A 20,527-nucleotide genomic window follows, 5' to 3' on the forward strand; every position below is an offset into this window, starting at 1 on the left:
AAACTTGTTGCGGGCAGCCTATTAGGCCCACCACTCGAGGCGTCGCAGCCCGGCTGGTATATAGGTAGACTACGTAAGCGCCACGCGTATTCCACGCGGCTCAGAACAGCTTCCACTTTTTCCGGCGCGTGGTTGACGTGGGGTCCGAGCGCTGGGAGGAGTTGGAAGCGGTCTCCTCGTTTGCGATCATGTCCACGCTGGGGTGCTTTGGCGCCTCGATTGTGGACTGAAGTTGGCCGTTGACGTGCACCGTCTCGCCCTGCGGCGTGATGCGGCGCACGGTCTCGTTGCCTTGTGCGTCGCGCTTGGTGATGACCGTCTCGCGCTGGCCATTGACAATGGTCGTCTTGCGGCTCTCGCTGGCAAAGTTGCCCTGTGAGCCGCCCAACGTAGAAAAGTTGCTCGTACTCGAAAACGTCGACATGCCACGGCCGGCATGGCTCGTATGCATCGGCGGAAAGCCGCCCATCATCGAAAAGGGGCTCGTACCAGCGCCAAACGGACTCGCGCCGGTGTGGAAGTCTGCGAAGGGATCACTTGCGCTGCGTGCTGCGCTGCCGCGCATCTGCGCAAAAGGGTCGTCGAAGCTCGCCGACGCGTCGGCCGCCTCCATCTCGTGAAAGTCGCGCGCAAACATCGAGTTGAAGAGCTCAAAGGGGTCGAAAGCACCACGCGCGAAGCCCTCGGGGCCGTACCGCCCTTGCTGGGCACGCCGCGCCGAGTCGAAGCTGCTCTCCCACACGAACGAGTGGCCGTTGGGCGACGTCGACGAGTGGTTCATATCAAAGGCATCTGCAGGCATGCTACCATCCAGCAGAGGGTACTCGAACCGGTCGTATTCCCAGCGGCGGCGGTCGTCGCCGAGCACCTCGTACGCCTCGGCGACCATCTTGAACTTGGCGGTCGCCTGCTCTTTTTCCCCCGTCGGCGCACGGTCGGGGTGCGACCGGAGCGCCTGCTTCCGGTACGCCGATCGGATTTCAGCCGCAGAGGCCGTTGGCTCCAGCTCGAGGATCGCGTACCAGTTCGTGACCATCGCTTGGCTGGTGGCAATCAGGAACGGTGTTGTCGCGCAACGTGCCGATCAGCACGTGGCGCCACGTGCCACTCCATCGCGTCGCTTCTACCGCGATGCGCACGGCCGAGCCAGGGATGCATGTGCCGTCGACGCGGGGGCGCAAGCGGAAGAATCCGCTCCAGCCCTCGGCCTGGGACCCAGCCAGTGCCGCGAGGTCCAATATGCCGCGCGCATCGGGCATGCCGGGGCAGCAGACGCCGATCGTGAAGCGGCCCTACTACAACCTCGTGTTTGGCACCGAGCAGGACGAGGACGTGGCCGACTCGCTCGTCGGTACGTTGACCGACTCACAACAGACACGCTCGACGTAATCACACCGCGCGACCTCGCTGCGGCGCGGTATGCACAGAACCACGAGCTACTGGAAAAGGTGTTTGGTCCGCACCGCATGGGTACGTCGCGCCCCCCGTCCCCTCGCCACTAACGCAGATGCGATGCAGCCGCCTACGTCGCCGTATGCACACACCAGCAAGAAGCAGCTCGAAGACCAGCTTGCGCCGATCGATGCAGAGATCGCGGCTATGCAAGAAGCACACAAGGAACGTCTCGCTGCGCTCCAGGCCGAATCACGGCCGGACGACGAAGAGGGGGGAGAGGCGTGGGAGCAGGCGCCGAGCCAGGGAAAGATCCTCGGTATCGGCCACATCCGCACACCGCCTTCGCCCGAGATCGCCGCGCAGCTTGCCGCACGCCGTGAGGCGGCGCCGCCCGCCGAGCCCGACGCGACGACCACGGCGTCCATTGCGCAGATAAACGAGGCACACGGCGTCGAGGCGCCGGCCGAGCCGGCACCTCCTGCAGCTCCGCAAGAGGCCACCGAGGGCGAGTCGTAGTCTAAGGAGCCTTATCGTCGTCTAGGGAAAGCATCGCACGCCGGCGCTGGGTATCTTTGTCGCGCTGCTCGCTGCGCAGGCGGTCCTCGGCGCGTGGACTCCACGCAGGGGCGCTGGCCTCGCGCCGCTGAAAGGCGGCGAGGTGCGCGAGGCGCGCCGCGCCGCTCTCGGTCAGCTCGTACAGGCGGTCGCGCGCTTTTGCTGCGACGCTCGCCTCGGGCAGCGGCTCGGTCCGGTTTTCGCTCGCGATCGACGCGCCGGTCGCCGGCGTCGGTGCGGCGTGCATCGCCTCGGCCTGGTCGACGAGGCGCGCGGACGAGGTGTGCGCCTCGGCATAGTGCATCAACGCCTGCATTGCCACGCCATAGTCCGCAGATAAGAGCACGTCGCGCTGCCGCAGGACCATGGCTACCGACACGTACTGCACCAGCTCCAGCGCAGGATCGGCGTACAGCAGCGCGTCCCATAACCGCAAAATCTCGTCCGCGGAAAACTCGTGCAGGTAGAGCAGGCGGTGCCAGCGCAGGAGGATCGGCTGCCAGTCGAGCTGCAGCGTCGCGAGGTGCTGCGCGAGCGCTGGGTCGACGCGGTGCAGCAGCGCCTTGAGCAGCGCCGGTGTCCCGGTGCGCTCTGCGCCAAAGTACGGGCGCAGGCGGTGCAGCAGGCTGCTCACGAGAAAAAAAGTATCGGCCTCGACCTCGTCGGGGGCGAGCAGGAGCTGCACGTCGTCTTGGCTCAGCGACGTGGGCAGCTGGTTGCCCGCACGCGCCTCGGCGACGGCTGGCGGATAGGTCCCGGCGGAGCGCGCGTCGCGCTGTGCGCGCTGTGCGTCGTCCGCGCGCACCTTCCACAGAAATGCCGCAAGCTCGTGCATCCCTTGGCGGTAGCCGAGGTCCGCGTGCACGCACGCCCACACGTACAGGAGCTGCGCGAGGGCGCGGCGCGGCGCGTCGTCCATCTCGAGGCGCTGCACGTCGAGCTCGATCTGCTCCTGGTTCTGCCGCGCAGCATGCTGCTCCTGCCACACGTTTTTCGCGCCGCTCTGCAAAGGATCCAGCGGCTCATTCGGCACAGGCGCCTCGAGACGCTTGCGGAACGTCGCGCATAGATGGCGGTACGCACGTCGCTGCGCCGCCGCTTGGGCGCTCCATGTGCTCGGCGTATGGCTCGGAAGGTCGCCCCAGTATACCCTCCAGCGCAGCGAGCAAAAGGCCGGCGTCGGTGCCGCGTCTGCACCCTGCGCCATCGCACACGGCTGCATCACGGCCGCGCTCCCAGGCACACCGTGGCGATTGGCTGTTTTTTTCGCCCTCCATCCGGTGGAGGATTGCCCCGGGCATGTCAAAGCAGCTCTCGAGCCGTGTGCAGGGCCTCAAGTTTATGCAGCGCGGCCCTGTGCGCCCGGCGAGCGAGCCAGAGTCCTCGCCGGGGCCCAGAACACCCGCCGCAACACCCACAAAAGACGCCGCGCCGAGCGAGCCGGCGGCGCAGGAGCAGTGGGTCGTCCCATCGCACGCGCGCGTGGCGCGCCCCCGGCCTGCCGCTGCGCCGTCGACGCACTGGGACACCTGGCTCTCGTCGGCGCTCGACGAGTCTGCCGATACCAAGCCCACGTCGCGGCGCCAGGTGTTTGGGCAGTGGAGCAAGCCGCGGCGCCACGCCGAGTCCGAGGACGAGTTTGAGAGCGACGACGAGTACGCCTCGGCGCCATCGTCGCCCGAAGGCGGCTTCCGCAAGCCGCCCAGTGCGAATACCCCCCGCGCGAAGCGTGGCGCGCCGAGCCACGGCGAGCGCCAGCGCAAGCTTGCGGCCGTCGCATCGAGCCAGGACAGCGTGCGGAAAAAGCCACAGAAAAAGGACGCCGTGCGGCGGCTACGGTAGCTACCACTGTAGATCCACGAGGTGATCGAGCGAAAACTCGCTCCAGAGCGCCTCGTCGTCGCTCGAGGCGAACGCCACCGGCAAAGGCAGCGCCGCCGGGCGTACGCGCTCGAGCGCCGCGCTTGCTTGCGCCGCGCGCCATTCGCATCCCTCGCGCCACGCACAGCTGTCGCAGCGGCGCGTGCTCTGCACGTCGACGCCTTCTGGCCGGCGCACGCCTCGCAGGAGCGTAAAGAGGTGGTAGAGGTAGGTCTGCAGCACGTCGGGCGCATCCGCAAACGCCTCGACGCCGAGCGGCTTGGCGTTGCCGCGGCACACATAGACCAGCTCGAGCTTTTCGCCGATCGGCATGGGGGTATCTTGGAGGAGGAGGAGGAGCGCCTCGCGCGCGAGGTCGACGGCGGTGCGCAGCGATAGGCCGTCGACCTGTGCGACGTGCCACGGCGTGGCTGTCGTCGCAATCATCTCGGCGACGTCCTGGAGGAACGCGTCCGAAAGCCGCGCGTCGAGATCGATGCGCAGCGTCTCGGCGACAGCCGCAAATGCGACTGGCTCGGCGTGCGGATCGCGCCCCGGCATCTCGGTGCCAGTGATGCCCGTGTACAGCCCGTCGATCAGGCGCTTGTACAGCATGCACTGGAGCCGCGCCTGCATCTGGTCGGCCTCGGACGGCAGCCGCGCGCTATGGCGGGTTTTCGTATCCGACACGACCACGCCGCCTTTCTCGAAGCGCAGCTCGTCGACAATGCCACGCACCAGGCGCCCGTGCACAAAGCCGAGCACCGGCACTTCGCGTGCGCGGCCGCGGCGTGCGGCGCAGAGACTCGCGGCAAACTGGAGCACGTACAGCGCCCACTCGTCGGCCGGCGTCTCGAAGCGGAATGTGAGCTCGACCGGCTGCACCTCGCGCTCGAGTGCGTCGTGGATCTCGGTGCCCCGCGCGAGGACCTCTTCGCGTGCCTGGAGCTGCGCCCAGCTCGGCGTGAGCACGTTGCCGTCTGGTGTGGTGATCGACTGGGGCCGCTTCCACAGCGGCAGGTGCGACTGCGCGAGGATATTGTACAGGTACGCGTACTCGCACCACGACGGCGACACGAGGTCGGTCACGGACAGGGCCGTCTTGCGTGCGACATGCTCCGTGATCGACTCGGGTGGCGGCGGCGGCGTGCGGCGACGCGGCGTGCGCGCGCGCGCTTTCTTCGGCGCGCACTGCACCTCGGCAGCGTCTGTATGCCTCTTGCGCGCGACGCTCGGGTGCTGCTCGACGAGCGTCGCCTGCCGCAGCGCCCCCCGCGCCACCGAGCGAGGGCGCGTGCGCATCGCCGAGAGCATCACTGCACGTGGCATTGACTCAGCACGTCGTCGGCCCGTTCACTGTACCCCTCATCATGAAAGGGTTTGCAAAGGTGATGAAGCGGACGCCGCACATTGTCACGTCCAAGGTCGGCTTGGCGGCGAAGTCGACGGACGTGGAGTTTGACCATCTCAAGCGCAAGTTTGAGGCGATGGAGCGCCTGGCGCACCAGCTGACCAAGGAGGCGACGACGTATCTGGAGGCGGCCAAGAGTAGGTCGTGTTGCTAACGCAGAAATGCTCTCGTCGAGCCAGTTGTATGCGCAAGAGTTCAGTGCGCTCTTCCACCCCTTCGGCACTGAGTACGACCTGGAGCGCCGCCACCCCGAGGCGGTGCAGACGCTGGTCAACCTGACCGGCTACGTGACGTACGTCGACGACCTGCGCGAGGCGCTGCGCCCCGAGATGGAGCTGATTGCCTCGCGCGTCATTGCCCCTGCGCAGGAGCTCGAGGTGATGATGAAAGGCGTGTCGAAGGCGATCACGAAGCGCGACCATAAGCTGATCGACTTTGATCGGCACAACAACTCGTACACCAAGCTCAAGGACAAGCAGAACCGCTCCGCGAAGGACGACCAGGCGATGTTCAAGCTCGAGCACGACTGCGAGGCGGCGGCCGCCGACTACGAGCACCACAACAACCTGCTCAAGAGCGAGCTGCCCCGGTTCCTCGACATGGCGACGCGGCTCGTTACGCCGCTTTTTTACTCGTTCTACTACATGCAGCTCAACATCTTTTACACCTCGATGGAGCGCCTGCAGACGTACGCGCAAGGCAAGTTTGATCTCTCGGAGAACAACCTCATTGCGCACGAGCACAAGTACGCGCTGAGCCTCCAAAACGTCGTCACGCAGCTCGAGGGGCTCTCGATCCAGAAGCCGACGCCCCCTTCGGCGCGCATCCTGCAGATGGCCAAGTCGGGCCAGTCGCTCAGCTCGCTGCCCCCGATGAAGAGCGCCGCGGGCTACCCCACCGAGCCGCTCTCCTCGTCCAAGCCCGCCCCGGCCGCGGTGGGGGCGGCGCCTGCGCCTGCGCCCCCGCCCGCGTACCCCGGCGGCGCGGCGCCGGCGGAAAAGGCGGCCGACTACGTCGTGGCACTGTACGACTACACGGCGACCGCCGCGGGCGACCTCACGTTCAAGACGGGCGACCGGATCGAGGTTGTGGAGCGCACCGCGTCCACCGAGGACTGGTGGACCGGCCGGCTGAATGGTATGCAAGGCGTGTTCCCAGGGTACGTTGATCTACTTACGCAGCAACTATGTGCGCAACGCCTAGATGCCAAAGAGCACACTCTTGTAGTCCCGTAGAATCACACCGACACTCTCCGTACCGCTGAGGCCGACCTCGCTGGCGATCGCGGAAATGTACCGCGGCGGCGTCACGTCGTACATCAGCTGCACGACCTTGAGCCTTGACTGCGCGCTGCACTCGCTCGGCGTGAGCAGCTTGCTCTGCGTTTTGCACTCCTTGTCCTCGTGGGAGAGGAGGTCGGAGCAGTTTCCCGCCTCGTTCACCACAAAGCTGTCGAGCTGGATGCGGTCGCTGAACTTGTACGTCTCGCAGCAGATGATCACGGGGATATGGTAGCCGTGCGCCATCATGGCGACCATCGCCGTGCCGGCGCGCGCGTACGGCGCGCCGTTCGACAGGAGCGACGCGGTGCCGAGCAGCACGAGCGAGGCACGGGGGAGGAGCGTCGAGAGCGACGAGAGCACGCCGTACGTCGTGGGGATGCCGGCCTCGAGCAGGCGCTCGGCCAGCTGCCGCCCTTCAAAGAGGGGGCGCGAGTCGATCACCACCACCTCGAACTTGGTGCCTTGGTGGTGGGCCTGGAGGAGCGTGCCTTCAATCACGCTCGAGTGCGCATAGGTCAGCACGACGTCCCCGTCATGGATCTTGCCGGCGGCGTGCGACTGGATGACCTTGGCCGCATAGATGATACGGTCGCGGATAAAGTGATCGATGCGCTCGAGCAGGTGCGCTTTCGCCTCGTCCTCGCGCAGATTCGCGTCCACGACACTGATCTCGTACTTGAGGAAACGCACCGCGTGGCCCGTGCTGGTATTCATCGGACGCGACTCGACAATGTGGCCGACCTGCTGCGAGACACGCGTCAGCAGATCGCGGTTCAGCACGGCGCCGCGCGGCGTGCGGTAGTCGGCAATCACCTCGCCCAGCGCACGGAGCACGGCAATCGCACGCTTGTTTGCGCCACGCACCGCAAACGTAGAGAGCTGGTGGCACAGCGAAAGCACCGCAGGGTGGATCGCAGATCGCGCACTCGCCGTGCTCCAGCTCGAGGCGTTCAGCCGAGCACTCCGCGGAAGCGTCACGTTGCCAAAGAGCGACGCATCGCCGAGCACACCGACGTTCGACAGGTCCTCGTCGAGCGACGCCTGGGCGGGCGCAGGCGCATTCGCGGCCTTGGCAGGCGCATCGCCCTGCTTGCCTTTGGGCGGCGCCGCTTTCCGCTCGGCGCCTTTAGGGGGGGCGCTGGGCGCCGGGGGCTTGTCGCCGTCCTGCTGCGCGCGCGCGGCCGCACGGCGCTCGCGCTTGAGTTCTTTCGCGGCTTTCTTATCCTTGCCCGCTTGGGCTTTTTCAGGCCCCGCGTCGGGCTTCGGCTCGGCGCGCGGCGGCGGCGGCGGCGTCGCGTCCGCCATCGTAGTGGAGTGCAAAATGCGATGGCGAGGACCGCGGCGCGGACCCCGAAACGACCTGCGACAAAAAGGACTCGCACCCCACATGCCTATACCCTATAGCACAGTACAACACATTGCTCAACAAACTAGCTCACTATACAACTGTAGCGTCCTGCCCTGCCTACGGCATTCGCGTACGCCACGCATACGCCAGGCCTGTTACAGCACCAGCACGCGACGCACACGGCCGCAGCCTACGAGCTCAACGCATCTGTAAACAGAGGTTGATCTAGGACCCTACCAGGAATCGATTCGGCGTGAGGGAATTGCTTCCAGCCGGTCGGGCAGAATGGGGTCCTTGAAAAAGAACGGCCTGCGCGCCGCCGCCCACAACCCTCCTTCCCACGTGACCGTCGCGATGGCCGCGCCGCAAGGGACCCACGCGGGGGACGTGCCCAAGGCGGTGGTGAAGAATGTCGATATGGACGCAGACATGCAGCAGGCGGTCGTCGAGATCGCCGCGGACGCGATCGTCAAGTTTGCACTCGAAAAGGACATGGCTGCGTTTGTCAAGCGCACGGTCGACGACCAGTACGGGCCGACCTGGCACGTCATTGTCGGCCGCAGCTTTGGCAGCTACGTGACGCACGGTACGTCGCATGGCTAATACAGAATCCAAGCACTTTATCTACTTTTGTACGCCGCGCGCGCGACTCACACAGACCTCGGGCCGATCGCGTTTCTGGTATGGCGCGCTTAGAGCGCATGCGCGTCGATCCACTGCGCGAGCTCGCGCCAGCCTCCGCCGACACGAACGTGGATCTTGCGGGGGTCGACCTGCTGGGCATCGTCCGGACGGTGCTGGGTCAGTGGGGCGACATACTGTATGTAGTAATCGGCAAGCGACGGTTTTCGACAAGAGGGTATAGCGGTGGTACTCGTCGTCGGGGCCGCCGTCGACGTGCTCGACCGCGAGCTGCCGCGCGTTGCAGATACGCGCGACGCCGATATCCAGCGCGTCGTACGGACTGGGCTGGTAGCGCCGCGTCGCGCGGCCGACGCTCGGCGAGTCGCTTCCGCGCAAGTGCGCGCTCGACGCGCGATGCCGCAGCCCGCCGGGCGTGCGGGGGAGGCGGCTGCCGGGCGTCGGCGGGCGGTCGTCGCTCGGCGTCGTAAGCCGGGGGAGCATCGACTCGCGCCGCCGCAGCTTGCCGCTCGGCGGCGCGTGGGGGGGCGGTAGTACATGCCGGGCGTGCTCGGCGAGCGTGTCTCGAGCACCGAGCCGGGCCGGGGGCGCTCGGGCACCGCGTCCGCGGCGCGCGGGGCGCGTGGCGGCACCGCCGCACTCACGCTGCGGCCCATGCGCGGCTCGGTGCGCACGCCGTGGGGCAGCGGCGGGACGGGCGGGACGTGCGTCGGCGTCCGCGGCAGCTTGCTCGGCGTCCCGGCCGACCAGCGGCGCTCGACGTCCGAGTCGCGCGCACGCCGCTTCTCGCGGGGGCGCCGCGGCGTCGTGAGCGAGAGCGTCTGCATCGCGTGCGCCAAATCGGGCGGCGGCGCGTCGAGGCGGGGCTCCAAGGCCGCCCACCGCGCATGCACCGCGTCGACGTGCGGCTGGACGTGGGGACGCGGCGCGGTGCACGCAGGCGCGGTCGTCGTCAGCACAGTGAGCACGCGGCGGCACGCAGGCACATAGTGCGCACGCCGCGTCTCAAACACGCGGCCTGCCTCGTCGGATCCCGTGTTCTGGGCCAAGGCACTTTCTAGGCTATCCATAAGACGGTGTGCCTGCGCACACACGTCGTGCAGCACAATCAGCAGGCAGTCAGTCCGCAGCTCGGCAAGCGCCGCACCGACATGCGCATGGACCGCCGCCCACTGCGCCGCAAGGTCCGCGTCAAGATCGAGCGCGCGCGCCTGGTCCATACGCCCGGTACAGAGCCCTTGCGCGGCGACCAGACGCCCCACCGCCTCGTCCAGCGAGAGGAGCAGCGTGCTTGTATTGCTGCGGCCCGCCTCGCGCGCGCGGGGCGCGTCCCACAGCGCCGCATGCTCCTGCCGCATCTCCTCCACAACAAACAAGGCGTCGTGCACCGCATCGAGCGCGTCGCTGGCCTGCAGAGCCGCCTCCCAAGCACGCGCCTCGCTTCTGTGAGGAGGTATCGGCCCTTGCCCAGGGAGCGGCGCGCTCGCTGGGGGGTTCCGTGCGTCGACGACCGGTATGTCGCCGCTGCCCATCGTGGACCAGAGCTCCCGGTCGATGCCTCCACATGTACCTGGCTATGGCAAGCGTGCCCAGCGGACGGGGTGCGCGGAGGGCGCGCTTGGCGCGAGGCTCGCGAGGTGGCGCATCGTCGGGCGGCCATGCGGGCAGTTCCACGGCTGTTCGATCTCGCCCATGTGCTTAACGACCGCGCGCATCTGGCGCATGTCGAGCGCAGAGCCGACCATGATGCTCTTGCGGCACGCGCGGCTCGCGAGCATATCCCGCACCTTGCTGCAGCGGATACGCGCGTGGCTCGGGGCCTCGCGCAGCTGGAATAGGAGCTCTTCAAAGTCGTGCACGTCAAACACCGTGTCTTTGGACACGGGCTTGGAGAGGAGGTGCACGCGCTTGCCAGGCGCTTTGGCTTCGTCGACGCTGATCTCGAAACCGTTGACCTTGAGCCAGTCGGCGTGCTCGGCAGCGACCAGCTCGTCGCTCGGCGCGAGTTCCAGGGGCTGGGGGGCGAGCAGGCGCTGGCTGTGGATACGCGTATCGCGCTGCAGACGCTCGTAGTTGAACTTTTCGTCGGCGGCGTGCTGGTCAATAATAAACAGATCGTCCATCGCGGTGTTGCCGGGGCCAGGCAGGCGACGGCGGGCGATGATAAAGCCGAGATTGAATTGGCCGACAATGTGCATGTCGCCAAAGTCGGTCTTTTGGATCACACGCTCAAGCGCATGCGACGCACGGTGGATATCGCGCTCGTCAAATCCGGCGCCGTCCAGCAAGGACGAGGGGGCGGGGGGCGTGGACGACGACGACGAATGGTCGGAGAGGTGTGCTTTGAGCACGTCCATGTCGATGCACAGCGTCGACGAGGGCGCGGGTGGGGGGCGCGGGGACGCCGGCGCTGGTATGGGCGATGGCGCGGCAGGGACGTCGAGAGTATCCTCTGCGTCGCCCAAAAACAGCGGGTCGTTGGGGGTATCGCGAGAGGGGCGTGCAGGCAGTGTGTCCGTGGCCAAATCTGGCAAGCGAGGGTCGTCGAGCGTATCGACCTCGTTTTGTGCTTCGGCGGCTTGCACTGCAGCCTCGTGTTCGTCGTCAAGTGTATCGTGGGCATTGGCAGCTTCGTCTTGGTCTAGCGCGTCGGGGGCATTGCTAGCCTCGTCCTCGCCCAGGGCCGGGGCATCGACAGCAGCCTCGTCGAGCGTGTCTTGGCCCTCGACAGTTTCGTCTGCTTCCTGGGCCTCTCTGACCTCTTTTCCAGCTGTGCTGGCCTCGGTACCGTCGATATCTTCGTCCATAGCTTCACGTTCGTCCGCCTCGCTCTCGGCGTACTCCAAGTCCTGTGAAACAGGCGCACGGCGGCGCGACTGACTCGAAGGGACGTCCGACTCGAGCTCGTCCTCTTCGCTCGAGCTCTCTTGCGGCAAATCGGCATTGACCATGGCAAACTTTTCGACGGCACGCCGGAATTGGGCTCGCATATCTGTGCCTTGCGGGGTATCTTTACTAGGTTGACGCAACGGCGACCATGAGGCATCGCGCGTCGATATGCTCAGCCCCGCCTTGGCCACCTTGGCTGTGCGCTGGTCGGGCGTCGCCGTGCGCTTTTCGGCGGTGGACGGCGGGGGCGTACTGCGCATGACGTTGGTGCGCTGGCTTGGCGTGGCTCGTGTCTCGTGTTCGGAAGCCGCATCTGTCTCTGCAGGCGCAGGAGGCTCCTCTACAGGCGCGGAAAGCTCTTGCTCGTCGGCTTCCTGCTCGTCGGCTTCCTGCTCGTCCGGCTTTACCTCGCTCGCCTCCTCACTCGCTCCTCTGCCGTCCTTCTTCTCCCCCACCAGCACCTCGGCTCTCGTATCGCCCACACCCGGCCCATGCACCTGGAGCACACCGCGTGTCGGCGCGAAAAATGCATCGAGCTCATCCTGCGTAAGCCAATCCACCTACCCGAATCGCCTCGAGGAGCGGCGCCTCCTGGTGCACGAGGATCGTGCGCTTATCCGGGCTCACATTCACGTCGTACTGGTCGGTTGCGACCTCCAAGTTGGCCACGACGCACGGGTACTGCCCGATATTGTACGTCTTGTACACCTGATTAAACACCTGCGCGAGCTTGCTTGCGTCCCACGGCCGGCGGTTCAGGTAAAAGTACTGCCGATCGCCGCTGCTGCGCCCCGACCCAATCGCCGGCTTGGACACGAGCCCCACGAGCCGCATCGGCACGCCCTCTAGCGAAATAGCAAGGTCCATTGGAAGGAGCTGGCTCGTGGTCTTGGCGCCAAAGAGCGCGGTCATGTTGGCTTGGAGGTAACGCTCGCCGCTTGCCGAGCGCAGGGCGAGCTGTGTGGTGCGCTTTCCCGAGGCAAACGAGACTGACGATGCCCAGCGCACGCCCGGCGTAATCAGCGCATACGCCTGGAGCATCGCGTGTGCCTTGTTGTACTCGCGCTTGACGTGCTTCTCGAGCTCTTTGCGGCGCACCGGGTACTGCTTCAGGAGCTCGGTCACGGTCACGGTCGTCCCCCGCTGGCGCGCGACCTTTTTGTCACTGCTGACCAGTGCGCCGTGGCCATCAAACTCGAGCACGGTCCCCATGGGCACCTCGCTCTGCGTCGCGGTCAGCACCTGGACGTGCGCGACGGCGCACAACGACGAAAGAGCCTCGCCACGGAAGCCGAGCGTCGTGACCGTCTGCAGGTCGTCGAACGACGACAGTTTCGACGTGTGGTGTTTCAGTGCAAGCGTCGCATAGTTCTCCTTGGCAATTCCGCTGCCGTTGTCGAGCACCTCGATCGACTCGAGGCCGTGCTCTTTGAATCGCACCTCTGTGTGAGCGCCGAAACCTACCGATACTCGTCGCACCTGCGTCCAGCGCGTTTTCTACGAGCTCCTTGACCGCTGCACGCAGATCCGGAACGACCTGCGCGCTGGTAATCTGCTGCACGTCCGCGCGCGCGAGCGGCGCGATGCGTGTCGCCATCGACGCGTCGTGTCACTTTGCTGACTCAGCGTCACCCATGATGCGCTCGCTGGGCGCCTCCGAAAAGCGGAGTGTGGTGCGGGTGCCTGTCGAGGTGTGGGAGCGGATATTCCGCCTGCTCGATGCCGAAGATATTGTGCGCGTGCGCAGTGTATGTATTATTACTGATGTTTAGGCGATGCGCACGATGTACTATGCCGGCACGTCGCTTTCGCTGTGGCGACAGCTGTGTGCCCGCCGCGAAAAAGAGGCGCCGCTGCCTGCGATGCCGGGCCATGTGCACCCCCGCAGTCTGCTGGCGAGCACGTCACAGGTCACTGCGTCGCTTGCGCACTCGCTCGAGCGCGTCGTGGTGCACGCCGAGCGCCTGCAGCGCCGCTGGGACAGTGACGGCGCGATGCCGACGCGCGTCATCCGGTTCCGCGCGCACGTCAACCGCATCACCTCGCTCAAGCTCGTGGTGGGCGACACGCGCATATCCGCGCGCACCGGGCGCGTCCAGACCGAGTACTGGCTCGTGACTGGCTCCGTGGACGGCTTTGTGCGGGTGTGGGACGTGAACAAAGCGCTGCGGCAAGGCGGCCGCCTGGATGTGACGCACGACTTCCACGTCGACCACGAAGAGGCGATCGACGATACGAGCACCTGTGACGAGGACGAGCGCCGGCGTACGTCGACCGACGGCTCGCTTTCCGACGATCCCACGAACGAGATCAAGCGCAATGCACGCGCCTTTCTCCTCGCCGAGGTCGACACGCAGGGCGACATTACCTCGCTCGACGCACAGCTGCACCCCGACCGCCGTGCACTGATGATCGCCGTGGGCTCCTACTACTCGGCCGCCGGCTGCCTCTTGTACGACCTGCACCTTCGCACGATGCCGCATGTGATGGACCTACGCGCCTCGCTCGACCCACCGCAGTGGAGCGGGACGCAGTGCGTATCGCTGCTCGGCGATGCTGTCGGTACGTTGCACTTACTGACCCAGCCGTCGGCACCTACCTCGGAAGCATCCACGTCCTCGACACGCGCAGCGGCGAGCGCACCGTGCTGGAGCGCACCGAGCGAGGCAGCATTGCCGCACTGCAGCTCTTTCCGAAGCATGTGCTCGCCGTGACGCGCGTCGGCCTGCTCGAGGTGTACGCAAGAGACGTGCCGGCGCCCACGCCCGCCGTGCCGCTCGTCTCGCAGACGCTTGCGCAGCGTGCGCTGCTCAGCGTCGCGATCAGCGCGCCACAGCCGTCGCAGTGCGGCAACCTCGCGCGCGTCGCCGACTGGGGCGACGACGCGCCGCGCCCTCCCCTCTCGGTGCTGGTCGTGGACCAGGCGGGGCTCACGCACTTTGTGATGGATCCCAGCCCCGGCGCCGCCTTTCCTTATAGCATGCCGCGCGTCCATGCGCGCATTCCTGTCCCCGGCGAGCGCCTGATTGGCGCGTCGCTCGGCGCGTCGGGCCACCGTGCGATCCTCGCGTCGAGTCTCGGCGGCCTCCCCCCCGTGTGCGCGATGCGGAGCTATACCGCGACGCGCCCCGAGGCGAGCCGGCTGCGCCCCCTGCGCCCCACCCCCGATACCCAGGTGCCGACCGAGAGCGGCGAGGCACGCCTGTCGCGCTCCCCCTCGTTCACGGCACCCCGCGTCGAGGAGCGCAGCGAGCGGCGGCGTACGCACCGCGTCGACTCCTTCTCCTCGACGGCGAGCACGAACTCCACAGCCCCCAGCCCCTCGAGCCGGATCGACATGCTCACCGAGTCGGTCCTCGACGAGGCGCACGGTCTCGTGTGCCTTGCGAGTGTGCGCGGCGCGGTGTGGATCGCCGATTACGGTGCGAGTTTGTAGATACACTCATGTCATGACGCTATGTCCTACGCCTCGATCTTGTGCAGGTTGCGGTGGGGCTTGGGCTCCACGCTCGCCACGCGGTCGAGCAGCTTCTGGATGAGCTCGTCGTTCTTGGAGGAGAACGCCTCCTTGATCTCGGCGAGCTTCTGCTTCTTGTCCTGGTCGAGCACGCCCTGCTCCTGGGACTGCGAGCCCTCAAACTGCTTCTGGAAGCTCGCGATGCCCTCCTCCTTCTCCTTCTTGAGCGCGGCGATATCCTTCTCCGCCTCGCTCTGTGCGTCCTTCAGCTTCTGCGTGCGGTCTGGGTCAGCGATAAGCACGTACACGCGCGCGCCTTCTCAACGATCTTCGAGGCCTCCTTCTCGGCCTCGAGCAGCGTCTGAATACCCTGGGACTTTTGCGCAACCTGCGTCAGCCTCTCCACGTACCATGTCGTCGGTAGGGAGGCGCCGGGACCGTGTTTAGTCAGCATACTGGTCGCCTCCTTCTCGGCGCCATGGACCCGATCCAGGCGTTGTGTACGGCACTGGCGCAGGCGACTGGAGGCTTGTACCATGTGGACCTACAGGCGCCGGATGGCGTGGATAAACTGGCAGAAGTAGTCGAGCTCGTGTTTAGCAAGCGCATCGTTTCGGCGGAAGCGCGCGATTCTCTCGCGGTGCACGCGCCGGCAGCGATCATGCTCCTGCTCGCCGAGCCGAGCGGGCGGTACGCCAAGCTCGGCGCAGAGTGCTTTGCAAGCATCTACCCCAAGGTCTTTGCGCATGTGTACGTCGAACGTCTTACCCAGATGCAGCGACAAGAGCAAGGGCGCCCAGCAGCTCTGGCAGCTCGTCGCCTCCATCAAGCAGCGCATCGAGGCGCTGATCGATAGCGGGAAGCAGGGCGCACGTATCGGTGCGGTCAAGGCTGTGCAGCGCATCATCCTCGTCCAGACGCGCGCGAATGCGGACCCAAGAGTATGTCGCTTTATTTTTTTCTCACCCAGCTCCAAAACCGCGAAGTGAGCCTGGGAATGGTGCCGCCGGGCCACCCGGCGCTGCGCGCGCAGGACCTTGAGGGCGAGGCGAATCAGCTCTTTACGAAACTCATCACCCTCCTCTTTACTGCGGCCGTGCCCAACGTCGTGATGGCCGTGGTGAATGTCCTGACGCGCCTCGCACGCGCGCGGCCGGCGCTCGGCAAGGTCGTGATCGAGGCGTACGTGAGCTGGACACCCGCCGCCCTCGCTTCGTCCGCACATGTGAACGTGCGCAGTGTAGAAAATACGGTTCGGCTTGCTATGGTCCATTTCTTGCATCACGGGTCCACAGAGCCGCACGCGTCGCAGCTGTCGCAGGCGCTCGAGGCACAGCGCCGGCGCATGGACGCTGCTTTGCGCGCATTCGGTGCGAACCGCGACGCACGGAAGCGCGAGCTCCGCGACGACGGCACCGTCTCGAAACGCGCACGCTCGGGCACGCCGTCGGACCCGCGGCGCAGCGAGCCGCAGGGCCCGTCGATCGCGGATATCGCGCGCCTGCCGGTCGACCGCGTGGTCGACGCGATCATCGTGGGGCTGCAGAGCGTGCCGGAAGCGCGCCTCAAGGCCGCGATCCAGGCGTTTGTCGAGAGCGACGCACAGCGCGAGCCGGTCGACCCGCTCAAGATGGACGTCGGCGACGACGACCTCGCTCGCATCGCACCCACGCAGGAGGCGCCAAAGGAAGAGGAGGAGGCCACCGCGCCGCTGCAGAGCCTCGAGCACTTTGAGCTCCCCGCCCCGGCGCCGCTCGAACAGCGCGAAGCGCATGCTTTGATCGTCGACTCGGTCTCGCGCATCTGCGAACACGGCTCGCAGCTTGCCAAGAGCGGCACGGCGCGCATCTCGGAAGGGCACGCGACGCTGTGGATCATGCTCATCACGCGCCTCGCCACGCGGGGTCTCGACACGTCGACGCACCAAGGCACGCCGCTCGCCGCGTCGCCCGCGCTCGCCGAGCAGGCGCACAAGGTGCGCACGCTCCTGCTCGACTTTATCTCGCGCGACTTTAGCCAGCGCCGCCCGATTGCCCAGCAGTGGCTCGCCGAGGAGTGGACGTGCGACCGGGCGCGCCGCAAGGCGGGCCTGGACGGCGAATACTATAGCGAATGGCTCGACAAGGTGCTCGAGGCGCAGGTGCGTGCGCACGCCGACGAGGCGGCGCTGCACCCCTTCCTCGAGGAGCTGCCGGAGCTGCCGGACGCGGTGCTCGACCGCCTCTACGCCCTGTGCCTCGACAAGGCGACGCTCAACGAGGGCTTTGCGCTCCTGCGCGACATTAGTGCAGCGCGCCCGCCGCTGCGTGTTGCGGTCTGCGACAAGGTCCTGCAGCTCACGCGGCACCACGAGCGCCTGGTGCGCGGCAAGGCGATCGTCACCGCCCGCACCTGGGTCCTGCAAAAAGGCCCGCTGACCGAGCGCGTGCTCGACTTTGCGAAAAACTCGCTGCAGCTGCTCAAGCAGGCCGGCATGCAGCAGCTCGACGAGGCCGCCGAGCCCGACACGGAAAACGGCGCAGAGGCCGCACCGACGGTCGACCGCGAATCCGCGCCGACGGTCGACGGGACCGGCCCCGAGAGCGGCGCGCCGACCGACGAGTCGACCGACCAGGACGTGCTGCGCCTGATGGAGCTTGCGCTCGTACTGAGTGTCAAGCAGCCCACCATCTTTACCGAGGTGGTCGAGATATACCCCAACGTCACGCCGGCCGTGCAGGCGGCGATGAACAAGCACGTCACGCCCGTCGCGCGCGCCGTCGGGCCGAACAACACGGCGCTGCTGGACGTGCTGCACGACGCGCCGCGGGGTGCCGACCCTCTTGTGCACGCCGTGATCCGTATCCTAATGGAAAAAGGGCACACGCGCTCGCTCGCGGCGCTCGTGCAGTACCTGTGCGAGGAGCGCGATCTGCCGATCGAGCTCCTGCTTCCCCTCCTCCCCCAACTCGAAAAAGAGGACGCGCTGCGCGTCCTGCCCCGTATCGTCGGCCTGCTGCGCGAGCCGAGCGACGAGCACAAGGCCGAGATCAGCAGCCTGTTCCGCACGCTCGTCGCGCCGCCGCCGCCGGCCACAGCGAGCCTCTCGCCGGTGGAGCTGATGGTGATGCTGCATGTGCGCGAGCACGACATCGGCGTCAAGGCCGCGCTCGTCGCGACGCAGCTGTGCTTTGCGATGAAGGACGTGTTCCGCAGCGAGGTGCTCACCGCCGTGCTCAACCGCCTCGTCGACGAGGACAAGCTCCCTGTGCTCTTTATGCGCACTGCGATCGTGGCCATCAAGTCCTTCCGTTCGCTCGCGAGCTACGTGAGCACGAGCCTCCTCTCGCGCCTCGTCACCAAGAAGATCTGGACGGAGCCGCGCCTGTGGGACGGCTTTGCGCTCTGTGCGAGCCTCACCGCGCCGACGTCCTTTGGCGCACTGCTGCAGCTGCCGCGCGAGCAGCTCCAGCAGCTTGTGCTGGAAAAGCAGCCGACGATCCGCGAGCCTCTGCGCGACTATCTCATCTACAAAGCCGGCGGCCCGGCGCGGCACGCTGCACTCCTCGAGATGCTCGAGCAGGCACCTGCGAAATAGTTACTGTAGGTTCCAGCCGATGCTCTTGCCCCAGCCCTCTTCCGTGATACCGCGGGCGATCTGCTCGACGTCCTTGTCGCCACGGCCACTGAGCGACACGATAATGTTGGCGTCCTTGTCCATGGTCTTGGCGAGCTGGATCGCCTGGTAGATGGCGTGCGACGACTCGAGCGCGGGGATGATGCCTTCGAGCTCGGTCAGGAGCTTGAAGCCGAGCAGCGCCTGCTCGTCGGTCGCGACGACGTACTCTGCACGCTTGCTGTCCTTGAGGAACGCGTGCTCGGGGCCCACACCGGGGTAGTCGAGGCCGGCACTGATCGAGTGCGTCTCGGTGATCTGCCCGTCGCTGTCCTGCAACAGGTAGGTGCGCACGCCGTGCAGCACACCGGGGCGGCCCTTGGACAATGTCGCGGAGTGGTTGTCCGTATCGACACCGTGACCGCCGGCCTCGACACCGACGAGGCGCACCGACTTGTCGTCCACAAACGGATGGAAGATACCGATCGCATTGCTGCCGCCGCCGACGCACGCAACGACTGCGTCGGGGAGCTTGCCAGTCTTTTCGTGGAGCTGGTCCTTGGCTTCGTGGCCGATGACCGACTGCAGATCACGCACCAGCGACGGGAAGGGGTGGGGACCGATCGCCGAGCCGACGAGGTAGTGCGTGTTGTGAATGTTGGTCACCCAGTCGCGGTTCGCCTCGTTGATCGCGTCCTTGAGCGTCTTGCTCCCGCTCTCCACCGGCACGACCTTGGCGCCGAGCATGCGGATGCGGAAGGCGTTGAGCGCCTGGCGGCGCACGTCCTCGGCGCCCATGTAAACCACACACTCCAGGCCAAACTTGGCACAGGCGGTGGCCGTCGCGACACCGTGCTGGCCCGCACCGGTCTCGGCGATGATGCGCGTCTTGCCGAGGCGTTTCGCGAGGATCGCCTGGCCGATCGCATTGTTGATCTTGTGGCTGCCGGTGTGGTTCAGGTCCTCGCGCTTGAGCCAGATCTTGGCGCCGCCCGCGTGCGCCGTCAGGCGGTCGGCATAGTACAGCTTGCTGGGGCGGCCGATGTACTCGTAGTAGCTGCGGAACTCTTCCCAGAACGCAGGGTCGTTCTTTGCCTGCTCGTACGCCTTCTCCAGCTCGAGGTGGCACCGGAAGAGCGCCTCGGGGATGTACTGGCCGCCAAACTTGCCAAAGCGAGGCTGGCGGTCGTCCGGCACCTTGGGCGGCGCATCGGGGTCGGCGGGCGTCGTGTCTTCTTTGCGCGTCTTGAGGCGCTTGCGGCGCTCGATGCCGCCTTCGCGCACACCGGTAATCTCCTCGCAGAACGCGCGGGCCGCGTCGACGCGGCCGGCGGTCGTCGGCGGCGCATTCTTGAGCTTCTCCACGAGCTTGCTGCCGATCACAACACCGTCGGCCAGCTCGCCGACCTCGATAAAGTGGTCGCGCGTCGAGACACCAAAGCCGACGGCGAGCGGCTTGTCGGTCGCCTCGCGGATCTGCGACATCATGTCGCTCAGCGACGACGAGACACTAGACGCCGCACCGGTCGTGCCGAGCTTGGAAACGACGTACATGAACGAGTTGGCGAGCGTCGAGAGGTAGCGAACACGCTTCATGTCGGTCGTCGGTGCAATGAGCGGCACAAAGGCCATGTCCTCCTTGCGGCACGCCTCGAGGAACGACTCGCCCTCCTCCGGCGGCAGGTCGACCATGATGAAGCCATTCGCACCGGCCTCGCGCGCGTCGTGCACCGCACGCTCCTCGCCGTAGGCCAGCAGGGGGTTGTAGTAGCCCATGAACACGACGGGCACCTTGAGGCCCTTGGCACGCGCCTCTTTTACGTACTCGAGGCACTGGGCGTAGCCAACGCCATTTTGCAACGCAATCTTGTTGCTGTCCTGGATCGCAGGGCCGTCCGCCTGGGGGTCGCTAAAAGGCACGCCGACTTCGATCACGTCTGCGCCACCCTGCTCGAGCGCAAGTAAAATATCCGGCGTGTCTTCCTTTTTGGGGAATCCGGCCGTAACAAATGTCACGAACACTGCTTGGTTCTGCTCGCTCTTCCGCGCAAACGTCTCGTTGAGAAGATGCGCCATGGTGGGTCGAAGCTGA

The 20,527-nt window shown here is 66.4% G+C and overlaps 13 protein-coding genes across 13 annotated transcripts; 5 read left to right on the top strand and 8 right to left on the bottom strand.

Moving 5' to 3' along the window:
- Positions 1-100: 100 nt before the first annotated feature.
- MJAP1_003722 (uncharacterized protein) lies at positions 101-1,036 on the bottom strand (the record flags this gene model as incomplete). The annotated part of the gene is made up of 1 exon (XM_060267647.1): positions 101-1,036. The coding sequence occupies one exon, from the start codon at positions 1,034-1,036 to the stop codon at positions 101-103; it is 936 nt and encodes a 311-aa protein (XP_060123630.1).
- A 95-nt stretch (positions 1,037-1,131) lies between these two features.
- MJAP1_003723 (uncharacterized protein) lies at positions 1,132-1,911 on the top strand (the record flags this gene model as incomplete). The annotated part of the gene is made up of 3 exons (XM_060267648.1): positions 1,132-1,351; positions 1,375-1,470; positions 1,508-1,911. 3 exons carry the CDS (start codon positions 1,132-1,134, stop codon positions 1,909-1,911), a joined length of 720 nt encoding a protein of 239 aa, XP_060123631.1.
- A 1-nt stretch (position 1,912) lies between these two features.
- On the bottom strand, positions 1,913-3,157 carry MJAP1_003724 (uncharacterized protein; the record flags this gene model as incomplete). The annotated part of the gene is made up of 1 exon (XM_060267649.1): positions 1,913-3,157. The coding sequence occupies one exon, from the start codon at positions 3,155-3,157 to the stop codon at positions 1,913-1,915; it is 1,245 nt and encodes a 414-aa protein (XP_060123632.1).
- Positions 3,158-3,792: 635 nt separating this feature from the next.
- MJAP1_003725 (uncharacterized protein) lies at positions 3,793-5,124 on the bottom strand (the record flags this gene model as incomplete). The annotated part of the gene is made up of 1 exon (XM_060267650.1): positions 3,793-5,124. The coding sequence occupies one exon, from the start codon at positions 5,122-5,124 to the stop codon at positions 3,793-3,795; it is 1,332 nt and encodes a 443-aa protein (XP_060123633.1).
- Positions 5,125-5,180: 56 nt separating this feature from the next.
- On the top strand, positions 5,181-6,424 carry hob1 (BAR adaptor protein Hob1; the record flags this gene model as incomplete). Its single annotated transcript, XM_060267651.1, has 3 exons — positions 5,181-5,358; positions 5,381-6,380; positions 6,403-6,424. The coding sequence occupies 3 exons, from the start codon at positions 5,181-5,183 to the stop codon at positions 6,422-6,424; spliced, it is 1,200 nt and encodes a 399-aa protein (XP_060123634.1).
- Positions 6,425-6,458: 34 nt separating this feature from the next.
- MJAP1_003727 (uncharacterized protein) lies at positions 6,459-7,809 on the bottom strand (the record flags this gene model as incomplete). Its single annotated transcript, XM_060267652.1, has 2 exons — positions 6,459-6,471; positions 6,518-7,809. The coding sequence occupies 2 exons, from the start codon at positions 7,807-7,809 to the stop codon at positions 6,459-6,461; spliced, it is 1,305 nt and encodes a 434-aa protein (XP_060123635.1).
- A 397-nt stretch (positions 7,810-8,206) lies between these two features.
- DYN2 (Dynein light chain) lies at positions 8,207-8,455 on the top strand (the record flags this gene model as incomplete). The annotated part of the gene is made up of 1 exon (XM_060267653.1): positions 8,207-8,455. One exon carries the CDS (start codon positions 8,207-8,209, stop codon positions 8,453-8,455), a length of 249 nt encoding a protein of 82 aa, XP_060123636.1.
- An 89-nt stretch (positions 8,456-8,544) lies between these two features.
- On the bottom strand, positions 8,545-10,026 carry MJAP1_003729 (uncharacterized protein; the record flags this gene model as incomplete). The annotated part of the gene is made up of 3 exons (XM_060267654.1): positions 8,545-8,649; positions 8,696-9,002; positions 9,032-10,026. 3 exons carry the CDS (start codon positions 10,024-10,026, stop codon positions 8,545-8,547), a joined length of 1,407 nt encoding a protein of 468 aa, XP_060123637.1.
- A 42-nt stretch (positions 10,027-10,068) lies between these two features.
- PMS1 (ATP-binding mismatch repair protein) lies at positions 10,069-12,980 on the bottom strand (the record flags this gene model as incomplete). The annotated part of the gene is made up of 3 exons (XM_060267655.1): positions 10,069-11,925; positions 11,948-12,825; positions 12,848-12,980. The coding sequence occupies 3 exons, from the start codon at positions 12,978-12,980 to the stop codon at positions 10,069-10,071; spliced, it is 2,868 nt and encodes a 955-aa protein (XP_060123638.1).
- A 40-nt stretch (positions 12,981-13,020) lies between these two features.
- On the top strand, positions 13,021-14,819 carry MJAP1_003731 (uncharacterized protein; the record flags this gene model as incomplete). The annotated part of the gene is made up of 3 exons (XM_060267656.1): positions 13,021-13,131; positions 13,156-13,945; positions 13,969-14,819. The coding sequence occupies 3 exons, from the start codon at positions 13,021-13,023 to the stop codon at positions 14,817-14,819; spliced, it is 1,752 nt and encodes a 583-aa protein (XP_060123639.1).
- A 26-nt stretch (positions 14,820-14,845) lies between these two features.
- Positions 14,846-15,253, bottom strand: MJAP1_003732 (triacylglycerol lipase; the record flags this gene model as incomplete). Its single annotated transcript, XM_060267657.1, has 3 exons — positions 14,846-15,123; positions 15,147-15,228; positions 15,251-15,253. 3 exons carry the CDS (start codon positions 15,251-15,253, stop codon positions 14,846-14,848), a joined length of 363 nt encoding a protein of 120 aa, XP_060123640.1.
- Positions 15,254-15,318: 65 nt separating this feature from the next.
- Positions 15,319-18,417, top strand: MJAP1_003733 (uncharacterized protein; the record flags this gene model as incomplete). Its single annotated transcript, XM_060267658.1, has 3 exons — positions 15,319-15,590; positions 15,613-15,781; positions 15,811-18,417. 3 exons carry the CDS (start codon positions 15,319-15,321, stop codon positions 18,415-18,417), a joined length of 3,048 nt encoding a protein of 1,015 aa, XP_060123641.1.
- Positions 18,418-18,614: 197 nt separating this feature from the next.
- TRP1 (tryptophan synthase) lies at positions 18,615-20,511 on the bottom strand (the record flags this gene model as incomplete). The annotated part of the gene is made up of 2 exons (XM_060267659.1): positions 18,615-18,621; positions 18,665-20,511. 2 exons carry the CDS (start codon positions 20,509-20,511, stop codon positions 18,615-18,617), a joined length of 1,854 nt encoding a protein of 617 aa, XP_060123642.1.
- Positions 20,512-20,527: the final 16 nt, after the last annotated feature.

Source organism: Malassezia japonica, chromosome 7 (assembly GCF_029542785.1).
Source record: "Malassezia japonica chromosome 7, complete sequence".
Lineage (NCBI taxonomy): Eukaryota > Fungi > Basidiomycota > Malasseziomycetes > Malasseziales > Malasseziaceae > Malassezia > Malassezia japonica.